Source organism: Myotis daubentonii, chromosome 7 (genome assembly GCF_963259705.1).
Source record: "Myotis daubentonii chromosome 7, mMyoDau2.1, whole genome shotgun sequence".
NCBI lineage: Eukaryota > Metazoa > Chordata > Mammalia > Chiroptera > Vespertilionidae > Myotis > Myotis daubentonii.
Window position 1 is genome coordinate 36,942,750 of NC_081846.1, and position 23,444 is coordinate 36,966,193.

General features: G+C 59.2%; 1 protein-coding gene across 1 annotated transcript in view; it reads left to right on the forward strand.

Annotated features, from left to right (window-relative positions):
- Positions 1-842: 842 nt before the first annotated feature.
- Positions 843-23,444, forward strand: part of CROCC2 (ciliary rootlet coiled-coil, rootletin family member 2) — a 57,333-nt gene continuing 34,731 nt past the window's right edge. Inside the window, 14 exon segments of the mRNA XM_059704873.1 lie at positions 843-920; positions 8,123-8,273; positions 9,231-9,379; positions 11,444-11,550; positions 12,809-12,974; positions 15,809-15,915; positions 16,509-16,736; positions 17,766-17,862; positions 18,140-18,346; positions 18,557-18,756; positions 19,516-19,698; positions 20,158-20,302; positions 20,598-20,744; positions 21,058-21,225. Of these exon segments, the coding sequence (XP_059560856.1) occupies positions 843-920; positions 8,123-8,273; positions 9,231-9,379; positions 11,444-11,550; positions 12,809-12,974; positions 15,809-15,915; positions 16,509-16,736; positions 17,766-17,862; positions 18,140-18,346; positions 18,557-18,756; positions 19,516-19,698; positions 20,158-20,302; positions 20,598-20,744; positions 21,058-21,225 (2,133 nt within the window).

The window sequence follows — 23,444 nt, forward strand, 5'->3', positions numbered from 1 at the left end:
TGGCCCTGCCTCTCTCCCTTCACCTCTCCCATGGGGATTGGGTGCCACTGGCTGGGGTGCCCCTGCAGCCTTCCCTTCATGTGGCTCTGGGAAGGTGCAGTGAGTGAGCAGAAATGATCTGCCTCTGGCAAGGATGAGGCGCATTGCCCATGGAGCAGGTACCCTGAAGGGTCCAGAGGGAAATCAGATTCCAGAAGGCGTGACCAAGCACAAGGCCAGGAAGACAAGGTCTCCTTTGGTCCTCGAGCAGGTGGCTTCCCCTCCCCAGGCCTCAGTTTGCTCATCTGCTACATGCCAGGGCACTGTTGAACTCTAGGTTCTTCTCCAAACATCAGGGGGAAGTCACGGTTTGATTCTCCATCAGGAGGAAGCGGCGGTCAGCATGCCACCTCCACAGCTTGTGGCCACCAAGCACACGATTCCTCCCAGGGCGACTGGCCAACAGAAGGCTGGGCCTTTCCCCGCAGGCGAGGGGGCCAGGGGGAGAGGTCAGCCCCTCCCTGATTGTGGTTGCTCAGGTGGACAGCTTCTCCCAGGGCGTCTCCAGGTCTCCGGGGGAAACAGCTTCCAGACAACAGCGTTCCTTAGTCCCCATCACAACAAGGCCTGCACTCCTGTTTCCAGGGAAACCCAGCCTTCAGCGTCCCAGTTGCCACAGCAACACCTAAGCTTCAGTTGCCCACAAGGTCCCAACCCAGAGGGGGCAGCTGGGAACCCAGGACAGGGGAGCAGGTGCTGCACAGGTGTGGGGCCAAGAGCTGAAGGAGGTCCTGGCCAGGATCCTAGGAGGAGACGCCCGGACTGGAGCCCGGCTTTCTCCTGGATCCTGTGCTCCAGCTGCAATGAGTTCTGCCTCCAGCGAGCCAGGCAACGGGGATGCAGGCGAGCGGCCCCAGCTGGGGCTGGACACCGTGATCCAGGTCAGTGGGGTGGCTGCCCTCCAGCACGCTCCCAGGAGCAGGCTCCAAGGGCACCTTGAGAGGGAAGGGACCCTGCAGAAGCCACGCCTCCTAGGCTCAAGGGGCACTTTGCACCAGCTCACGTGGTCAGCAAGAGCACACACCGCATGCGCAGACGCACACACAGCGCAGACTGACCGGGAAAGGGGGCTGGGCCCAGACCCTGGTGAGCCCCTTCCCGCTGAGCCTCAGGCTTGCAGCTTGCACACGGTGAGGAGGGGGGACTAGATCCAGGCTGACTTCTGGGTCTAATTCACGGCTTCCTTTGTGGCAAAGTGTGGGAGCCGGCAGTCCCTCGCCAGAGCTGCTTGTCACTTCTGCCCACGGGTGGGTGGGTGGGACCGTCCCCAGTGTCTGTCCTGTGAGTTCCAGAAGTTCTAGTTCTGACTTTCTCAGCCCCACTGACATAACAACAACAATGACTGGTTGTTATCCTCATGCCCCTCTCCCCGTCACCCCTGACCCAACCTGATGGCATCCCTGCCATCTCAACCCCTTAGGTGTCCCTCACCCCGGGCTATCACAGTCAGGCAGTCCCTGCCCTGACTGATCCCAGGGCATCCCAGCGAAGGCCCATGCAGCAGTGACTCAGAGTTGTCCATTAACTCAGTTCTTGGAACTTCGGAACCACACTCTGGAGGTGACGTGGTCCTATATCAACAATGCAGGTCCCTGGGGAAAAGCAACTGCCCACAGTTGGTGCCAGGAGATTAGGCAACACGGTGGAGTCACCACACACATGTGCATGCACACACTCACACACACAGGTGCCCACACAGGACAGAATGTGATGAGGGTATTTGAGTCAGGTGATAAAATGAGACAAATGAGGTGGCCTGGGTGGGTGACACTCTGTCCAGCTCTCAGGAGGGTCTCAGGGGGTCTGACCAAAGGTGGGTGAGGGAGGGGAGGGGCTTGCAGACAGAGTGTCCAAGACTTTCAGCGTGTCCCAGTGGCCCCATCTGCTCGTGAGCGTTCCATCATCCCCCCTCGATTCGGGGAAAATAGAGGCTCAAGGGTGGAAGCCAGTTGCCACGGTGACAGGCTGGTTTGTGAGAGAAATACAGGATGGCGTCGATGTGGGCAGTGGGCATCAGTGCTTGGCAAACATGGCTGCCCTGGGAAACTGTCATCTGAAGCCACAAGAAACCCCACAAGGTCTGCTCCACCCGCCTGGCCAACATCTGTTATTTGCCTGGCAGTGATTGAGATCTCAGTGCACGATACTGGGGTGAGCAAGCAGGCAGGCGCCACGGAGACCCAGATGGGCCTGTCCAGACGGGGCGGCAGGGCAGCAGATGGTGAAACTGGGAGCCTGGGCACAGTCTGACTTGAGGATGGGGGGCCTCATGTGCGACCAGGCCTGAACATGCTCCCCATGTCAGAGAAGCCTACTGACGCCCCACCCCTCCAGCCAGAGGTGCTGTCTCATCCTCTGCACCCCCTTCCACTTCTGGCCCCCTTGTGCATCCACTAGAGCAGTGGTTCTCAACCTTCCTAATGCTGCGACCCTTTAATACAGTTCCTCATGTTGTGGTGACCCCCAATTTCCTTGTTACAAATTGAACATAATTAAAGCATAGTGATTAATCACAAAAACAATATGCAATTATATATGTGTTTTCCGATGGTTTAGGCGACCCCTGTGAAAGGGTCGTTCGACCCCCGAAGGGGTGGCGACCCACAGGTTGAGAACCGCTGCTCTAGAGCATCATCAGAATGCCAGAAGCCCCTTAGATTCATGTGGCCTATTTAGGAACTTTATCACGACCAAAGCGTGCTTGTATGTGTGGCAGCACATCTGTGAACCCCCAGAACATGCGTGGCCGTGGCTCACTGTGTGCACAGCCATCTGGTTCTCCATACTTTTCATCCAGCTTATTGCTAACAGCCATTGGAGTGGCTTCCAATTTGTCCTGCCAGGCACAGCACGGCCATAAACATTCTGGAACGTGTCGTTGGGGGCCTTGTGTATGCATCTCTTTTGGGGATCTACCCACGAGGGCAAACAATCATCCTAGGTTTTGTATGGGAGGTTTGGTGGATGCTGCCGAATGGATTTCCAAAGAGGTTGTGCCATCCAAGCCACAGGATGCCAGGGGCTGGTTGCTGCATACCCCAGCCAACACTTGGCACTTCCTACCATTTTCCTACATAGCCATTAGAGTGAATGTTCCTGAGTGTTACATTGTGGCTTTGCTATCTATCATTTGCCTGATGACTAGTATAGCTGAATATATGTCCCCATGCTTATTGACCCCTTGGGTACCGTCTTTGGTGAAGTGTCTGCTCTAAAATCTTGCCCATTTTCCTCTTGTGGTGGCTTCTCTTTTTATTATTGATTTGGAAACAAGTCCTTTATTGAAGGCATGCATTGCAAATGTCTTCTGTGGGTGGGTGGCCTTTTCCTCCTGTAATGGCATATTTTGATGGACAGAAGCTCATCATTTTAATACAGCACAATTCATCAATTCCCCCCCCCCCTTTATGTTAGTGTTTCTGTGTGCTGTTTAAGAAACACACTTTGCCCACTCCCAGGCCACAAAGATGTTCTTGTTTCCTTTTAAAAGCTGTGTTGTTTAACCTTCACAGGGAAATCTGACACCTATGTGCAACTGACCTTTGTGTGCAGCTTGGGGTGGGGATCGCCATGCGGCTCCTTCCATGTGCATACGCAGTGGACTGAGGCCCCCTAGTGAACATCAGCACGCGGGTGCATGGACAGACTTTGGAGGCCCATCCCACTGCTTTGCTCCTACTGTTACCTCCACCTGGACACCTGACCTGTGCCCCCTCTGGCTGTTGAACTCTTACTTATCCTTCAAGGTCCAATTCGCCTGCCACCTCCTCCAGGAAGCCTGTGTGGGTACTGGGGACACAGGAGCAAACATGATCCACAAGGTTATTGCCCTCCCCAGTGTTCCTTGATATGAGTCATTTTGCAGTTGGTGATATTTATACCTTAGGTTGGGGTTTCAGTCATTCATGTAGTGACCCCTCTGAGCTCGCTGTGTGCCAAGCATCAATCATGCTGAGGGCTGGGGTAGGGGCTCAGAGATGAATGAGCTGTCCCCCTCACCCCCAATGCCTGGCCCGGATCTCCCCTGTACTATTAGCTGAGGACCAAACTGCCACTCATGAGAAGCATGACCCTACCCCAGGGCTCCAGGGCTCCGTGAGAGGCCTTAACTGAGACGGGCTGAGATACACATGGCGGGGCCAGGTGCTGCCTCAGACACAGAGAAGCTCTTTCTCTTAAGGAAATGGAGCCTGGCGGGCAGCCACCCCAGCCCAGGGCCCTCTCTGCAGCAGCCAAGCTGCGGAAGGATGGCAAGCAGACGTCCGGTGGCTGGACTTGGCTGGGGGCCCTGTCCTCAGATGTGTTCCTCAAGCTGTGCCCACCCCTGGCGAGGGCCAGAGCCACCTGGGGGTGCAGGGAGGCCTGTGGGTGTGCCACTGTTGAAAGGCTCGGGAGGCTCTGAGCGGGCAGAGGTGGTGGAGGAAGGCAGGCAGTGTGCTTGTGCGGGCCCCTGGCCGACTTTTCCTCTGCATGGGCTCAAGAGGGTGCCACATGGGGGAGAACACCTGAGGTCAGTGTGCTTGCTGGATCCTGATCTCTGGCCACTGGGCAGGTGCTGGCTCAGTAACCGCCGCCAAGGGCATTTGGGGGCCCACAGGCAGGATCCTAACATTGCCACGCATGAGAGGATGACTGGGCAAGTCCCCAACTTCCTCACCCATAAAGTGGAAGTGAGAAGCTGCCCTGTGGGGTCAAGATAAGGGATATGAAAATGTTTGCTGAGAAACCTCGAGTGGTGTGTCCTGCCTCACTTCACTGATGCAGTCACAGGGCACTCTTTCACGGGACAGAGCCCAGGCCTCCATCCTCCCAGAGCTGAGCGGGCTCAGTCTCTTGCAGCACTCCTGGCACCCACGAGGTGGCACTGTTGGACCCACCATGTCCACCCCTCCGAGGCCCAGGCCAGCCTTCTCCCCACACTGACTCTGCCTAGGACTAGGTCCTGGTTGAGTTGGTGTCATTCTGTTGCCCCGCCCTGCCTGCCACTGGGATCACCTGGACAGCCCAGGGGTCCCCCTAATTTGAGTCTGGGTGTGGGGGAGTCTCATCCTCTTTTTCCTAATCCATCCTGCACTCCCCTGGGGACCCGGACATCAGCGGTCTCTCCCTGTGCCCCTAGCAGCCTGGAGGTCCAGAAGGATCCACTCAGGGGGTTCTGTGCTGGTCACCAGCAAGGGAAATGGCAAGATCCCTCCATGTGATTTCCATTTCTGACCTACAAGTCCACTCGCCTCCTCCCAGCCGCCTCCCCCCAGCCGCCTCCCCTCTTCATCTGTGAAAATGGGGGGGGGGGGCTGAGATTTCTCTCTCTCTCTCTCTCTCTCTCTCTCTCTCTCTGTTGAGGACGCTAGGAGGCTGGTACAGGTGACACCACCGGGCGGAGCAGGGTCCCCAGCCCAATTCTCTGAAATGCGTCCTGCCCTGATGGGGTGCGGCTGACAGGGGAGCCCGTGCTCCCGGGTGGAGGCTCTCTCCTCCACGGAGGCAGGGGCCACTCAGAGGCCACCTGAGGCCACGGGGGGGCCCGCCCAGCTGTGACCTCGGGGGTCTTTAGGGCAGGTTAGCGGAGGAGGGCGGCGCTGGGGAGGCCGGAGGAAGGAACAGGGCCTAGCTCAACCGAGAGTCCGGTCCAGGGTCTTTGGAGAAACGGGTGTCCAGCCCTGGTGTCCCTCGGCCGCCTCGGGGTCCGTGGGAGCTGGCAGGGCGCTGCCCGTCAGAGTGGACGCCCCCCTCCAGGCCCGGCCCCAGGGCCCCAGCCCGCCGGTGGGGACGGTGAGCCCCCCAGAGGCAGACCCCCGCCGGCGGGAGAGGCCGCGAGCGGTGGGGTCCGAGCCCCCGGTCTGCGCAGGCTCCGCCGGCCCTGGACGGAGCCCCTCCCCGCGCCCCAACCCCTGCGGGCCTTCCCCCCTCCCCCCCCCCTCCCCCTCCGCGCTTCCGCGGGGGCGGGGCAGCCTCACACCCCGCGGGCGGAGGGGCGGGCGGGCCGAGCGCCCCCTCGGCTCCAGCTGGGCCGCGGCCCGTCGCAGGCACCCGGCCACAGCTGGAACCCATTAGGCGCAGCGCCTCCCGGGACGCCTGGGCTAATAAGTGACCCTCTGTAAATGCTCGGAATGAGTCAAGTTCGGGCCGCGCTGCTGCCTTCCCGTTAGCGGGTGGCGCCGCGGATGCCCGGGGGAGCGCGGGCGGCGGGCGGCGGGCCAGGGCAGAGGCCTGCCTGGCCCAGGAGGGGCGCTTCCTGGACGCACCGTCCGTGCCTTTGCCGGCGGCGGGGGGCGGCGGATCTCGCCACCCCGCCGGCCTCAGTTTCCCCGCGCGCTAATGAAGGGTTCAGGCGGCCGTGGCTGAGCCCCCCTGCCCGCCCCCCGCGCTTCTCCTCCCAGGCGCACCGGAGAGGCGGCTGGTGGTCTTGGCGCCCGGTCCTCCCTTGGCCCAGAGGAGGCCTGGCCTCCCCTCCCCCCCCCCGCCCCCCGCTGCTCACACCCGCCCAGAGCAGGGCTTGAGGGGGTCATGTGGGGGGAGGTTGAGCGAAGGCTCCTCCCCAAGACCTCCCAGGGGACTAAAATTCAAACCCAGGGTGAAGAGTAAGGCTCCAGCCTGAAGCAGGGCTGGGTGGGTTCCGGGGGACCGGGGCTCTCACTCCGCGGGCAGCGGTGGAATCCAGTCCCAGGCGTTTGTTCAGCGGCTGCCCATCCGTGGGCTGCTGTTGGGGATCAGAACCGGCCTCACTAGATGTCATGCAGGAGCCAGGTTTTGGGGGGACTGGCAGTTTGGTCGGGATGGAGAGTCAGGACCAGGAGCATTTGAGGTGGATGTGCACCGAAGACTCCAGGCTGGGGTCTCAGGAGAGGCCCGGGGGAAAGTGAATCGGGGCCACAAGGTTGGGGAGCGGGAGGGCACCCAGGAGGCCCTCTGCTCCCACCAGCCAGCTGGGCATGAGGTCAGAGCCGGGCAGAGGGATCTAGACTGGAGAGGATCTTCAGGGAGAACTGGAAAGAAGTCAGAGGAGGAAGGACAGGCAGAGAGGAGGCCAGTGGTCACTCACCAGGACCCTGGGCTGGAAAGGAGATTTGGGGAGTCACCTGGTGGGGGAAGCACTGAGAGGCCAGAGGGAGAGGACTTCCAGGGGAGGGGCTATCTGGGCCCAAGGTGGCCAGTTTGGTAAGTCTGGGACTTGGGGGCGGGGGGTGGGGTGACAGCAGGGCCCTGTTTTGCCACCCTGGAGAGTCACTGCGAGTGGACATCCACCTCAGAACCCCTTGAGAATCGTCGGGTCACCCTTTCATATTTAATTCCCTGCCTTAAAGCAGACATCCTGACTATAGCAGGGCGGGTGGCCAAGACCTGCCTTACTCCTGGGTGATCTTATCTGGCACCTGTCACATCCACAGGCTTCCTCTGGTTTCAGATGGCTATACACTCACCCCCTGAGTTCAAAGGCCCCTGACCGTCCTCCCCACAGTCAGCGCCACAATGAGACCCAGACAGAAAGACCCCTGCCTAGTCTGGGCACCCCAAGACCAGGCCCTCCCCCTGCTGTTGACTCGGTGGAGCAAAGATTCCCCAGGCCAAGGCAGTGTCAGCTCAGAGTCCCAGAAGCCCCGGACCTGAATTTGCTGCCCACTTCCAGGCCTCTCTGGACTCTTCCAAGGCAGGTCAGCTGCTCTGGAGGCTAGGGAGGAGGGCCACCTTGCTCTCCTCACACTGCCCCTTCCTCCCAGCACCCCTAGAGAGGTGGACATGTGAGGCTCAGCCCAGCCCCTCAGAAGGGGAGTCGTGCCAAAGGGCGGGCGTGGTGAGGACCTAGGCTAGCTGTTCTTGGACAGGCCCTTCTCTGTACTTGCTAATTGGTTCACCGAGTGGTGCCAGGACAGGCAGGGCGCCACGCCACTGTACGGTAGAGAAACCAAAGCACATGTCTTGGGTGACCTCAGCCTCACCCAGTCCTCTCCAGGGCATTTTCTGCTGTGGGAGAGCTCTATGGTCACCCCTCACCCTCATGAACTCCACTGGGCTCATATAGGGGTGCCTGGCAGCTGTTCAAGGGCCTGCCAGCCCCAGGTGTCTCTGGGTGGGTGTTTTTCAGAGGCTGGAGGACACTGTCCTGAGCCCCACAGCCAGCAAAGAAGACCGGGCACTGACCGTGCGTGGGGAAGGCTGGCAGGCCTCGCCCACCCCCCTGCCTGCCCGAATCCGTGAGATCGTGGCCAGCAGCCTGGGCGAGGAGCCACCCCAAGGTGAATAGAGGTGTCGGAAGAGGTGATGGGGGTGAAGGGACACCAGGGGAGCTGCCCAGCCATCAGCCGCAGTCCAGCTTCAGGGAGTCAAGCCCACATTGTCCCCTACTGGGCCCCTGCTGGCCTGCCATCGTCCCGTGTGAAGGGCCACAGAACCACATCCTCCCATAGGGAGGCCCGGGGGGTCATGTGTCATACCCACTTTGTCCTCACTACTAGGCCACAGGGACCTGCCCAAGCCAGCACTGCATTTGCGTTTGTGAAACGTTTGTGAGCGCCAGTCTTGGTTTCATCCACATTTGTTTTTCATTAGATGAGGGAAAACCCTTAGGGTTGACACTCAGGAAACAGATGCTGATCAGCCCCCCTCCCCCATTCCACCCCCACCCCACGAGCTGCCTCACCCAACCCTGCAGGCCCCCTGGAGGCACCAGCTCACTGTCATGCTTCTCAGCTGAGGAACTGGCCCTGAGGCTGGGTTTCTGCACCGAGGCCGCCCAGCCATTGGGCCTCAGAGGTGCTCATAACTCCAAACCAGTCTGGCACCCCCCCGGGTCCCAGGACCCCTTCTGAACTGAGGGTCCGTGCTGCCCTCTAAAGGAACTGAGAGCTCACTAGGGTGTATTAAGGAAAGAGAAACCCTGCGTGTGGTTGGAAAAGCAACTCATTATTCAGGGATGGGATCTGATTTCACTGAATCAGCAGTTCCCACTGTTTCCCAGGGCTGGGGCACCCCCACTCGTTGTAATTGGTTTGGGGCTCACCCTTGGCATCGGTTTGTGTTTGAGGTGAGGTTGTTGTAAAGGCAGGGAGGCAGGAGAAGGCCCACTGACCAGAGAGCAGGAGAGGCCCAGAGGGTGAAGTCTACCTCCCCCACATCCGGTCCCCTGGGTCAGAACAGCCTTCAGTGCCACCACAGGGACAGGGTGCTATGGCTGACCCCGGTGCCACCTGCAGGGGTGCGGGAGCCACCGGGAGCCTCAGCCCAGGTGCAGGAGGAGAGTGAGCTCCTGCAGGAGGAGCTGTCCCGGCTGGAGGACCTGCTGGCACAGGTGGGCGCTGAGCGGGACGAGCTGGCCAGCAGGTACCACATGGTCAGCGAGCGGGTAAGTGTTCATAATAGGCACGTGGCAGACCAGGGTGGGGGCAGCCGGGCCCAGGTTGAGGCGGTCACCCATTGGGACTGGCAGTTGGACCAGTGGGACCAGCATCGAGTCTTAGTATGTACCTCAGCCACGCAATCCAAACCCTGGGCTGGAGGTGGAAGGTGAGGGCAGGACGGTGCCAGGCTGCCCCAGGCTCACAGCCCAGCTAAGGCATTGAATTGTGCCTGCCTGCCCAGGAGCCCTGTGTGGGCGGCCTGATCAGTCCCGGCTGTTGGCCCAGCGACTAGCCCAGGTGAGCCCAGCACCAGCCCTCAGTCAGCACCTGCCCCCGGAGGGCGGGCGGCAAGCGGAAGGAAGCAAGCCCTTTGGAGTCATGCTGAATTGGCCCCAGTACTCCGACCCAGCTTGTGGAGAATTGGCTCAGCCCCAGCCCCCACCCCTCCTGACAGCTGAGGAACAGCTGTGACCCTTGGCCTGGGTCCTCCATCCTCTGTGCCTTCCAGGGTGTCCGGCAAGCTGCAGCCAGAGGCCGATTTGATTACAAAGTCCGGGGGATGGAAAGGGGAGTGGGGGGAAGGCAGGCTCCCATTGTATATGTGGGGAAACTAAGGCAGAGAAGTGAAGATACTTACTCAGAGCCTCTCCCATTTCTGCCACCCCCAGACATGATGGCTTCTGAGGCATGACTGGGCAAGGGGGGGCCCAGCCCACAGTGTGGGGGGCTCAGAGGCCTTGCTGGGTTGGCCCAGCACCTGCCTTTGCTATCTTCAGAGACAGCTTGCTCCATGTGTCTCTGGATAGATGATCCTACTTTCCACATGAGCAAACAGAGGCTCAGAGCAGCCAGAGTGTCCAGGGCCCTGCTGCCGTTATTGGGGCTGAGACCACCACCAGTGACCAGTGCTCCGTGCTAAGTGCCCCAGGGCCCCAGGGTGGGGTGCCCTCTGCCCCGACTCCCACACTGTGGACTCCTATTCTCATGGTTGCCTGCACCAGAGTGGGGCCCGGGGCAGGGCTGTGAGGCGAGGGTCCTTCTCATGGGGTCCGGGGTGGGAGCATGGAGAACACTCTGTGAGCTCGCCTGCCCTCCCGGGGCTGTCTGTGGCCCGCTGGCCGTGGGGGTGGGGGATGTTCCTAGCACAGGGTGGGGAGATGTTGGGAACCGGCCAGTGGGAATAGAGGCCGCAGAAATCCTGTGGACAGATTAGCAAACCTCATGAGTCAGATCTGAACTCACAGACTCAGCAGCTCAGCCCACGCCCGGGCTCCCTTGTTCAGCACCAAAGAGGCTGAGCCTCCTGCAAGTTACCTGGGTGGGTGGGGGTCAGGGTGGCCGGTGTGACTGTTTCCTGATGTCCCCAACCCCAGTGGCAACCCTTGCTCCCGCCCCTAGATCCATTCAGGACCTGTGGCCCCTCCTCTCTCACCCAGCTGGTGGCTGAGGAGGGGACACTCACCTCCCCACACACCTGGTCCCAGGTCCTCAGGTCATGCCACAGGTGTGGCCTCCGCTCTCCTGACCTTCATATCTCTCAGCCCCCCACCACCTTGCCTGCAGGGCCTGAGTTCCCTCCCCCAACAACCAGAGTGTGCTCTGAGTCAGCGCATCTTGTAGGGACCTGCATCTGCTTTCCCCCTCAGAGCCCCAGGGTCCCCATCTGCTCAGGCTCTGGGGCAGGCCTGGCCCACACATGGTGGGTGTGGTCCCCACTCACCTGCTGGCTGTGGTGCTGGGAGAAGCAGAGGTGTGAGCATAGGCAGGAGGGGCAGCCAGAAGGTGGGACCCTAAGCTCATTCACTGTCATAGAGGGTGACCCCAAGCCTGCTCTGCAACTGGCTGTCCTGCCCCCTATGTGGCCAATGCAGACCCTGGAGGCCACCTCCTAAGCTGGCTGCACACCCTCGACACAGGGCCAGGGTGTGGATGCCCATCCATCTGACCCATCCAGTGGAGGGGCCTGAGCTTCTCCAGACCCAGACCCCACCTGACCCCATCTGACCCCAGCCCCTTGGGAGGGCTTTGTGCCAAAGCTGCCCTCCAGGTGGGCTAATGCTCCCCTCTAGCTGCAGGCCCGGCTGCAGACCACCGAGGCCCGGCTGCGGAGGTCAGAGCTGGAGCACAGCGTGGACCTGGAAGAGGCACTGGGCCGATTGGAGGCTGCAGAGCAGAGGTGAGGCCAGGCAGGCCAGCAGTCAGGGCTGCAGGGAGCTCGGCCATCACCTCAAGAGGCAGTGGACTCCACTGTGCCTTAAAGCTGAGGGCCAACCTGCTCCCAAAGTGGCTCTAAGTCGAATTCGCCTGTAAGAGTCAGCTGCAGGCTTTAGGGCTTGGGGCGGGAGCAGGCAGGGGAAGGAGGGCGTAGAGCAGAATGGGGAGTTGATGGCCTCGGGAGTGGGGTGCAGGTCCAACAGGCTGTGAGGGTCTCCCTGACCCTACTCCTCGAGTGTGCCCCCCAGACCCTTGCTATGGCTGGTGCTCTGGCCAGCACTGCAGCCGACTGTAGCCCTCGGGTGGCCCAGCCCGTCCTGGGGTGCCCATGGTGCTGTCCTCAAACCCACTCTTCATGCTCTGGCCCTGACTCCCAGGCTCCTTTGGCCTTGGTCACTCTGATTTCATGGTCAGGGGCTCATTTGTTCACTGTGGTGAGCATGTGTGATACCCTAGCCTTGCAGAGATAGCCCCTGCACCCCTGGACCCCCAAGCCTCAGGACACAGTCCCAGAAGGGCAGGGCACCCCTCCAGCTCTCTGCCCAGAGGAGCCCAGAGGAGCTGAGCCCTCAGTGTCTCCACCTGCAGCCCTGGGGAGGTTCAGGCCTGTGGAGTTCTTCCACTTCCTGCACTCGCCCATCCTAGGGGACCGGAAAGGGAGGAGAGTGCCAGGAAGCCCTTTGCAAACTAGTTTTGAGGGGGGCATAATCCAAGTGGAGACTCACACCCCAGGAGCAGAGAATGTTGTGCCATGGCCTCGCCACCTGGCAAAGAGATGCTGGCTCTGGAGGTTGGGTTTGGCATCCCTCCACACACAGGCCTGTCTTGGGTGGAGAAGGCCCCCAGGTCACGGTGGGGGGCTGCCCCTCCCTGTTCTCACCTGCCCCACTGCAGGGATGGCACCACCTCCTAGCCCTGGTACCCTGGCCAGGGCTCCCAGCCCTGCCCCTCTTTCTTGTCTCGGGGTTCACCTCTGCACCTAGGATTGAGGAGCCCACTATAGTTGTGGGGGCAGAGCCAGGAAAGCTCAGAAGGGAGAAAGAGGGGGGCAGGGTGGCATCCAAATGTTGGCCCAGTTTGGGGGCCATTGGGGACCCACTGCATATGGTCAGTGCTGCTTAGGGGCATGCACTGGGCCCAGGAGGTTCAGGGCTGGGTCTCCGAGCCCCTCTAAGCAGAGCCACCTGCCCACACCACCACTGTGGTTCCCGCCCGTCCAGGAGCACCGGCCTCTCCCAGGTGAACACGCTTCTGAGAGAACAGCTGGAGCACATGAGGAAGGCCAACGACGCGCTGGCTGAGGAGCTGGCCAGGACGACGGGCAGCGTGCTCCACCTGCGGGGCGAGCTGGAGCTGAGGGAGGCGCAGCGCTGGACCGAGAGACAGGTGCTCCCTCGGCCTCCACCCACTGGCAGGGATACTTGCTCCAGTGCCCGTGGCTGCTGGGGGCATGGGCCGCAGGGACCAGGACAGGGGAAGCTGGCTTCAGCCATGCTTCCCTCTGAGGGCAAGGCACTGGCCTCCTGCCATGCACACCCCCCACGCTGCTTGGCCACAGCAGTCTGCGGGGGGCGGGGGGGGGCAAGGTAGGGAGACTTCCTGCTTGAGAGAAGGAGGGCAGGACCGAGGCCAGACCTGGAAAGTAGGGGCTGGAATCCTGGCTCTAGCATACCCATGTGTTCTGGAGGCCTGCCGCCTGGGCAGGAGGCAGCACGTGACTCCCCGCCCCTGGCCAGCAGGGCAGAAGCCTTGCCTGGTCACAGTTGTCTGACATCCTAAGCTCTGGGGGCTAGAGGGGGCGAGGGGGTCAGGGCGAAGTGCTGCAGGTGAAGCCTTGGCAGGGAGAAGCTGTTCCTCCTCACAGGTGGTCACCGACAGCAGGACTTTCAGCCTGAGAGGGGTAACATTTAAGACAGATCACGCCCCATGCCCTGCCATCCACGTCTTCGCAGAGAGCTGGGGACAGGTCTGAGCTGGTATGGCTCCGGTTTATCAGGGTCTTTACCTCCCCTTGCCCTTAAGAACTGAGCTCGCTGGTTGGCAGATGTGTTCTCTCAGCAGCCCCAAGACACCCTTTCTGTCTCTGGCTTCCAGCCCCTTTGATCCTGACCGAGTCCTGGGGAAGGCCGTCTGCCTCCTCCCTCTGGCTGCTGTAGGATCTCGGCTTTGGCTCTGCTGTCCTGCAGTTTCACTGCAATGTGTCTGTGTGGAGGTTGCCGTTTGTCCTGCTGAGGCTTCATCAGGACGCTGTGTTTTCGTTATTTTGGGAAGGTGTCCATTACTCTGCACACTGCCTCCTCTCCGGCCTGAGTGTGTAAGCCATTCTCATGCTCCCTCCCGTGCTTCTGAACCGCCCACATCGTCTTTCTCTTTATTCCCTGATCTGTATTCTAGTTAATTTCGTCAAATCCACCTTCCTGGCCATCAGTTTTCTCTTCAGGTGTCCAATCTGTTAAACTTGCCTACTAGGCTTCCATTCCAAATAATGTATTTTTCATCCTTAAGAGTTCCGGTGAGTTCTTTCCCAAATATCTTACTCTTTCCTCCTGTTTTCCAGCCTGCCATGCATATGCTGGTGCATAGCAGCGGCAGTTGTCTTGTAGCCTGTGTGTGATGTCTCGTATCTGAGGTGTAAGGTCTGCCTCCACTGTTCCTTGCCACCACTCCATGTGCTTTGTGCCTTGTGTCTTTGGTGATGTCTTCATTTTGTTTTGTTTTTTTTAAGTGGGAGCTGCTTATTTCCCTCTGAACTTTGTGAAAATTCTTTGACACCTGGGATGAATGTGGTATCTTCTAGAGAGCATTTTTATTTGCTTCTGACAGGTGCTTACGGCTTCTGACGGTCTTTGGGACCACGTTGAAGTTAATTTTCAGCTTGAGTTTTCTGAAAGCACCCCAGTTATGCGAATGCAGGCTGAAAACTGGACAAATGCTGTCTGGCCCACAGGGGAGGCAGTTTTCCCTCCTGTCTTAGTGCACCCAGGCTGCCATAACAAGTCCCATAGACGGGGGGCTTATAAACGCATTAATTTCTCACAGTTCTGGAGGCAGGAAGTCTGAGATCAAGGTCCTGGCAGATTCGGTTACTGGTGAGGGCCCCTCCCTGGATCGCAAACCTTCTCAGGATAACTTCACGTGGCAGAGGGGCGGGAAGCTCTCTGGGCCCCGTTATAAGGACACTAGCCCCATTATGAGAGCCCCTCTCATGGCCTCATCACCTCCCAAAGTTCCCCCTCTGACATCAACACGGTGGGGTTGGGAGTTCAACATATGAATTGGGGGATACAAGCATTTGTATGTGTGCGCGTGTGCGTGTGCGTGTGTGTGTGTGTGTGTGTGTGTGTGTGCACTAGTTCACCCTCACGTTTACTCACCTCTAGCACACCTTACACAGAGTGCCACTGCGGGGTATCACTTCTCTGTGTGACTAGATTCCCCCGGTGGGTGGCCTCTGGGCTTTACTCTCTCTTCCCTGAGCCCCTGAGGTCAAGGAAATGTGTCGAAGTTGCTCCATTTGGCAAAAGCTACCTATGTACCTCTGACTTTATCGGTTTCTGGCCTGCGTGTTCCTCACCACGTGGGCCAGCCCAGTCTCCAGTTCAGGACTTGTGAAGTGTGGAATCTGAAGGATGTAGGTGTAGTCACTGAGAAGGCTGGTCCGGGCAGCCGCTCCTGCACTTACCGGGCAAGCAGCTTATTCCACACATACACCGAGGACCCTGTGCCAGGCACTGAGGGGCACCCCCTACACAAGACACCCAGCAAAGTGTTTGGGCCAATGAGGGGACCTGGGACGTGGGGTCAGGGCAGGGGATCAGCAAAGGCTTTTTCTGAAGGAAAAGGGCCAGGCCACACACCTGGACATCTTAGGAGCCCTCCCAGAGTAAAAGCCACTCTCCACTCTGGAGAAGGAGGCAGAGCCTGTACCCTGTGGGGAGGGGGGAGCGCTGCACACGAGCTGAGGGCTGCAGAAGTGCCTCCCACTCCAGAGGGCCAGGCTGAGTGGGTCCTGACCTGGGCAGAAGCTGGGTGCGGTCACCTTCACAGGTCCTCTGGGGATGGCAGATTGCATTATTGTGAAAGATGAGCCCATTGGGCTGCAGAACAGTTTGGGGGTGTGGGGTCTGGCCAGTGTGACAGCTAGAGGAACGGGTCGCAGGGCTTCTCACTTCCCAGGCCTGGGCCTGCACCTGAGGTGGGCACGGGCCCCTTCCTTTCAGACCCAGCGTTCACACCTTGGGGTACAGCCCCAGGACTTCCTCCTCCTGTGGAGACAGGTGACAGCGCTCCGAACACAGGTGGCTGAGCTTCGATCTGCCTCTGAGAGGTGAGCCAGCTGCCCCATCGGGGTGTAGGAGAAGGGGCATCTGATGGTGGCCCAGGTATTGGGCCCTCCAAGCTGCTCCCATGGAGGAGCTGTCCTGGCTCACAAGCCACTGCCCCAGCCCTGCTGGGCCTCAGGGTCCCTGTGGGGTGGAGGGTGGTAGGGTTGAGAAGCACTAAAGCACAGAGGGAGGGAGGGGGTGCAGGGCAGAGATGACGGAAGGGGAGGAGCTACACGGTACAATTTCCAGTTCCTCTAGTCCTTGCCAGGCACCTCTTGGGTCTGCCCTGGATTATTGAGGGACCTGTCAGCCCCTCGTCTTTACACAAGGAAACAGGGCTCAGAGAGTCCATGTCCTCTGTGGCCTTGCTGAGCCCTTGCTCACCCCTCTCTGGCTGTGACATGGGGACCGTTGGTAACACACAGTAGAGGCCTCTCCTGAGAATGGGGGCGGGGGAGGGTAAGGGGGTCCGCTGAGGGCAGAAAGCAGGACCCATGTGACCATACCCTGCCCCTCCTAGCCCGTGGGACACCTTCAGGGCCCTGAGCCCACAGCTGGCCCTGAGGTTCAGCTGGGGGTGCTGCCTTGTCCCTAGGAGTCTCACTGACATGCAAGCAGAGGCAGCCAGGACAGCCCGGCGCCTGCACACGGCCTGCCTGAACCTCAACTCCAACCTGCAGCTGTCGGCCAGCAGCTCGGCAGGTGCCCTGGAGAGGCAGGCCTTGCAGGGTGCTTGGCTGGAGCAGCAGCTGCGGGACAAGGTGCGGGAGATGCTGCAGCTGCAGGGCCGCTGGGACACGGAGAAGGTGGCACTGCAGGCCAGGTGGGTGCCTGAGAGGGCTAGCGCACAGCGGAGGTCAGGGTGGGGGCACCCTGCGCCCCCTTCCTATCTGCCCCGCAGCCAGGGATCCAAGCGATAGGCAGTCGTTATTCCAGCTGCCACATGACATTCCCGAGGGTAGACAAGCCCAAACTCCTTCCAGCCCCGCAGGCCAGTTAGAGCTCCCCAGCTTGGAGGGTCTCTGTGGACACTGCATTGGACACACGTGGACTGTCCTTGGGGCTAAAGGCACGTCCTTCAGGAGCAGGCACTTGCTTTGGGGTCAAAGTTTGAGAAGCAGAGCAGGCAGTGGGCCGGGCCCATCTGGCATGGGATGTTCTGCACACAGAACCCGCATCGGGGGCTTGAAGTATGTTTCCTTCAGCAGAAAACAGGGAAATAGCTCCCCACTGAAGGCCACAGGGCACAATTCCACAGAATCTGGGTGCCTGGGGCTCACATGGCCACAGACACCCTGCCCTCAGGGGAGCAGGAGTTCATGGGGTGCGGGTAGTCCCGTACATCCTGCAGGGCAGCACTCAGGGCCCCCGTACTCAGAGAAGAGTACTCTGGGGTCATGGGAAAGGAGATCCAGGTGCCATGGGGAGTCAGGAGAAGAAGGTGGATCCTGGGAAGGGACAATAACATCTTCACTCTCTGTTAGACTTGTGGTGGCAGAGGTAGTCCAGGCAGGGCAGTGGCGGGCAAAGGCCCCCGATGAGCACTGCATCTGCTGGCCCCAAGGGCAGGGCAGGGTCTGAGTCAGGGTCAGCCTGGGCCCTTGGATCCTGACCTTGGGGTCTGTGCTTTACTCTCAAGACAGTGGGAGCCATTGAAGGTTCTAAAGTAGGAGAGAGGTGTCTGACCAGACCAGGGACTGAGGTCCACTCAGACAGATGTGGCCAATGCCTGAGGCCCGGCCACACCACAGGAGGAGTCTAATTCAGCCAGGCAGTCTTCAGGGCCCACCAGTGCCCTGGGCTCTGGGCTCTGTGCTGACCACCCTGCCCCCCGCCCCCGACTTTTCTACAGACTCTCCGAGCAGAAATTGCTGGTGGAGAGGCTCACAGAGCAAAACTCGGAGAAGGAAAGAACCATTTCTTCCCTCAGAATGGATGTCCAGAGACTAGTGCGTGGGGCTGGGGACGTGGTGGGGTGTGGGGGCTCTGGGGCCGGAGCGTCTGCCACCCTGCTAAGGGGTCTGCCTGGGCACAGGAGTCCTGGCGCAGTGGAGGCCAGCTGGCGGCAGACAACCTGAAGGAGGAAGTGAAGTCCCTGCGGCGTGTTTTGAACATCATCACAGAGGTGCAGGCCATCTTGGGTCCTGGGGGGTCCAGCTGATGTGTGGGATAATCTGGGAGGTCCCCACTGGACATGGCCCTGAGCGCTCTCCCCACACTGTGAAGGTGGCCCAGGCAGACTCGAGGTGCCCAGAGCTGGCACAGAGCAGCAGCACTGACAGAGAGAAGGCACAGAGACCACTGAGGAGCCCTCCACGCACCTCGTCCCTTCACTGGGGTGCATCTCCACCACGGGCCCACTCCCGGGCCAGCCCAGACCCTGCGCTGCGGGCTGTGCAGGCAGCTATTGAGAGGAGGCGGCAGCAGGAACAGGTGGGCAGCCACCAGAGCTGTACCCTGGGCCCCACGGGGATGTGAAACCCATGGGGTTGGCAGGTGTTGCTATAGGACCTGCCCCTGAGACCCACAGCCCCAGGGAAGGGGCTGTGCCCTAGGTGCATCCTTTCTGGGGGGTCTGTGGTCAAAGGCCTGCCCAGGCCAGAGGGAACTCATGCTACCTCCCCCCCACCCCACCCCGAGCAGGAGCTGCGTCTACAGCTGAAGTCCTCCCAGGCGGTGGCGGCCAGGCTCCGGGAGCAGCTGTCAGAGAGGCAGCGGGAGCTGCGAGCCTCCCGGAGGCTCCTGCAGGAGCGAGAGCAGGAGCACGGGGACCTCCTGGACAGGCTGGAGGCACAGAGCCAGAAGGCACAGCACTGCAGGGCGGCCAGCGAGCTCCTGGGAAGGTGGCTGGCCTGAGGGCTGGGCAGGGCAATGAGCTGTCTGGGTCCAGGTTGGACAGAGCGGGCCGTCCCAGCTTGGGGGCGCTTCCCCCACAAACCTTCCACATAGGAGGGAGTGGGCCATGATTCCTGGGGACAGGTGGGCCCCTCAGCATGGAGGGAACATGGCCAGATTTAAGGGGCATTTGGGAAATGGAGGCCTCGGGGGCCAGGGCCAGGGCCAGGGCCAGGGGGTGCAGCTGAGGTTCAGGTCCCTGGCGGAAGGGTGACATGCGGCAAGGACTCTGTGTGGGTCAGCGTTGAGCACAGCCTCACACAGGGAGCTGGATCTGGAGGGCCCGGGGCCGTCAGGACAGGTGAGCAGTACAAGCAGATGTGGAGCTGGGAAGGTGGAGGTGGAGAGCTGTCTCTTCCGTCCAGCAAGTTCTGCAAGGACTGGTGGAGCCGGGCCTGCGGGTGCAGAGGGCTGAGACAGGGCTGCACCAGGAGCCTTTGCGTTTTAAGGACTCCCAAGGGCCACCAGGAGGGGACAAGCTGCTGGCCACCCCACCTTGCAGGCTGTCCTGGGGCTGGAGGTTACTGGATCTTCCTCGTCCCTCCCCACACTTCCCTGAGCTCCTGCCCCCAGGGGCCCTCATGCCTGGCGCCCACCCTGCCCTGCACATCCTCCTGGCAGTGGGCTGAGGCTGGAATGTACCCCGTGTGGGTCTCCAGGCTCCCCTCCTCCAAGGCTGCCCCAACCTTGGCCTCCCCTGCTCCCAGAGAGAAGAAGGCTCTGGAGTTGGAGGTGGAGGAGCTAAGGGGCAAGATGGATGTTTGGGACATGGACAAGCAGAAGCGGGAGGCCGAGAACGCTGAGCTGCAGAGAAGCCTCCTGCTCTGGACACAGCAGAAGGAGGAGCTGGAGCAGCAGGGCGAGCGGAGCCGCAGGGAGCTGCAGACCAGGTGGGCCTCAGCGTCCTCATCCACTAAGGGGACCGCTTCCTTAGCAACCTTGTTTCCGGGAGTGGGGGCACCCACCGAGACAGTGGGGGTGACAGGCTCTCCAGGCTTCCTGTAGGCTGAGCCATCGCCCCAACACCCGCCCAGCATCCACCCAGTGCCTTCCCCAGCAAATCCACCACCTCGGGCCCAGGAGAGGGGGTGCCCCAAGCATGTGTGCACCCAGGTGAGTCCACTGAGGCATGGACAGAACCCCACCCCCAGCCGGGAAACAGGCTCCTGGTTCGGATGCCACCCTGTGGACTCACCAAGTTCAGGCCTCCAGCGTGACCTGGGCTCCTCTGCGGGTCCCTGGGCTTGGAGGAAGTTGCAGGCGGCCACCCTGCCTGCTAGGTCCTGTGACGTGGCCTGTCTTTCCTTGAGCCAGCCTCACACCCTCTACCTCTGATTTGGGGACCTTAGTCAAGGGCGCCTGGAGCAGCTGGAGGAGAAGGTCTCAGGGCTCAAGAAGGAGCTGGTGTCGGCCCGGGAGGCACTGAATGCAGCCCTGCTACAGAGGGACGTTCTGGAGAGTGAGAGGGAGGCCCTGCATGGCACGCTGGCTCGGGTATGCCTCTGTCTCTCCCACCAGGCCATCCTTCACTTCTCCTGGCCACAGCTTTAATGCTCAGGGGCTGCTGTTTACCCTGGAGGCCTCCTCACTGTGGGATTCCCTTCCCACACCCATCCTACCCAGACCTCCAGCTTGCATACCTCCATGACGAGGGGCTCACTCCTTCTCTGGCACCAACAGCTCTGCCGAGGAGAAAGTTCCTCCTGTGAATCTGAAAGTCCCTCCTTGGCATCCCCCCTCAGGGTGACCACTACCCTCCCTACCCGCTCCCCCCACCCCACAACCCTAGGCTGAGTCCAGCAATGCTGACCTGGAATTGCTTGTGAGCCGGCTGAAGTCAGAGGGGGTGCAGCAAAGGGACTCCCTGGCCAAGATGGCCACCCTGATGGAGGGCCTGGCAAAGGACAAAGGCAGCCTGACCCACCAGGTCCTGCAGGTGAGACGAGGGCCATGTGAGCAGCCCTTCCCCTGAGCCTCACATTCCCCAGGGTGGCCATGAGACTCGGTCCCAGCTCTGATCTCTGAGCCTAAAATCCTCCCTGCACCCATCTCCCCCCACCTCTTCCATTCCTGGACTGAGCACAGGTGTGTGGAGAAGAGGCCCACATAGGGACAGTGGGCCTGGACAGTGGGCCTGTGGAGGGAAGGCCACACACACCAAGGCAGTCCAGGGAGAGATGGTCAGCCCATGGAGGCACAGGTGTGTGGGGCATGGCCTGGATGCTGACTCCCCCCCCCCCCCCTGGCAGCTGCAACAGGAGGGGGACCGGCTGCGGGAGCAGGAGCAAGTGCTGAGACAGGAGCGGGCAGACGCCAGGGAGCGGTTGGCATTGGCAGAGCAGCAGCTGGAGCAGCTGGAGGGGCAGGCAGACCGGCTCCAGCGTGAGAGAGCCCAATTGCAGGAGCAGGCGGGCCAGGTGAGAGGTCTGCAGGTGCTCCTGGCTCTGGCCCCACCCTGCAGGGCCACCCTTTCTGTGGTGTGGACGGGTCACAGGTCACCTCACCACATCGCACTGGCTCAGGCTGTCAGCACCGGCGCTTTCTGACTGCAGTGCTGACTGACATGGCTGCATTCAAAGGCAGGGAGAGGACAGGGGGTGGGTATGCAAAGAACCTTTACATCATACCTGCCACCAATCCCGGGGGCTGAGTTCTGCCCCTCATTAGGGGTCAGAGGCCCAGTGATTCCACACACTCAGGGCTCAAAGGCTTCCCTGCTTTTTCCTGTATGTTGTTGCCTTTTGTCCGCGGCTGGACTCACTTATTCACTCGGTCACTGATTCCCAGGTCTTCTATTCTCTATTGACATAAATCTTGTGCTGAGGAGGAGGCCACACTCAGGGGGTAGTTACACTGAAGCAACTTTGCTATTTTCTGGGCCCCCTGTGGCATTCAGACTCCATGGCCCCTGTCACCTACCTTTGGGACTCAGCGCAGCCTCTTTTGGCTTCTGAGACTCTGTCGTGTCCCTTTTTCAGTCATTGGCTTCCTCTGTATTTAATTACACGGTTATATCCAATATGCCAGTGTACAGTTCAGTGAGGTTTGACAGCTCCATGCACCTGTGTAGCCACCACTGGGACCAAGATGTAGGTCTGCTCCACCAGCCCAGCCCATTTCCTCATGCTCCTCCAGGCACCCCGCCCCGGGCAGCCTCTGCTCTGCCACGTACCACCAAGACTGGTGTCGCCTGTTTTAGAGCTTTTTGTAAATGGAGTCACAGTACAGGTGCTTTTGTGCCCAGCTTCTCTATGTCAACAGGGCTTTGAGAGCCATCCGTAATGTCAGGTGAATCAAGGGTGTGTTCCTTTTCACTACGCAGTAATATTCCATTGTACAAATAAACGACATTTCCATACCTATTCACCTGTGGCGGGGCATTTGGGTTTGGGCCGATAATGGACAAGCCTGGTATGAACACTTGTGTATATATTCTCATTTCTCTTGAGTAAATATGTAGGAGTGAAGTTGTGGAGTCATTGGATAGGTGTGTGCTGAACTTTGTAAGAAACTGCCAAGCAGTTTTCCAAAGTGGGCCTGTCATTTTACTCTACCGCCAACAGCGGGGAGACTTCCATTTGCTCCTTGGCCTTGTCAACACTTGGTATCATCCATTTTTACTTTTTAGCTCTCCCATGTGTGTGGAGTTATATATCATTGTGGTTTAGTTTACATCTCTTGATAACAGGAGATGTTGAGCACATTTTCATGTTATCTGGGAATAACAGACTTCACTTTTTTTATGACCTCGGTGCTTGTATTTCTTCTTCTCTCTGTGCACTGACTAAAGGCCAACAGAACAAAGCCAATAAGAAGTGGTAAGTGGCCTTCCTTCCACCAATGACAATACTAGGAAAAAATTCAATATTTCACCCTCAAGTATGATATTATCTGTAGGCATTTTATAAATGTCTCTTATCAGATTGACAATGTTCCCTTTTGCTTAAATCCGGAGCCTTTGCATTCTGTTAACATTTTTTTCTGTATCTATTAAGATGATCATGTCATTATTCTCACTCTGTTAATGTGATGAATTATATTGGTTAATTTTTTAATGTTAAACCAACCTTGTCTACCTGAGATAAACCCTACTTGGTCATAAGTTAACAGATATTTTATATATCTTTCAATTAAATTTCATAATATCTTGTGAAAGACTTTTGCATGTTTATTCATGAGGAATGTTGGTCTGTAATTTTCTCCTCTCATAATGTTTTTGTCAGATTTGGAATCAGGGCCTCATAAAGTAAGTTGGAAAGTATTTCCTCCTCCTCTGTTTCTTGGGAAGTGTTTTAAAAATTGGTGTTATTTTTTTCTAAATGTTGGTAGGATTCACTAGTGAAGTTATTTGAATCTGCAGTTTCCTTTGTGAGAAACGTTTTGATAATAAATTCAGTTTCTTTAACAGGTATAGGGCTACTCAGAGTTCCTCTTCAGTCTGTGGCTGTCTCTCCTGCCCATGTTGTGTTTGTCCTTGGCTCCTCAGGCCCTGGGCTCTGCACCACTTATGTGCTAGCAGATAATTCCAAGGGAAATCTGAGTAGAATGTCAGGCTAATTTGAATACATGTCTCTCAGTAATCAGGCCCCTTTGGGCCATGGCTGCCTTGGTATCTTTCTGGCCATCACACAGATAT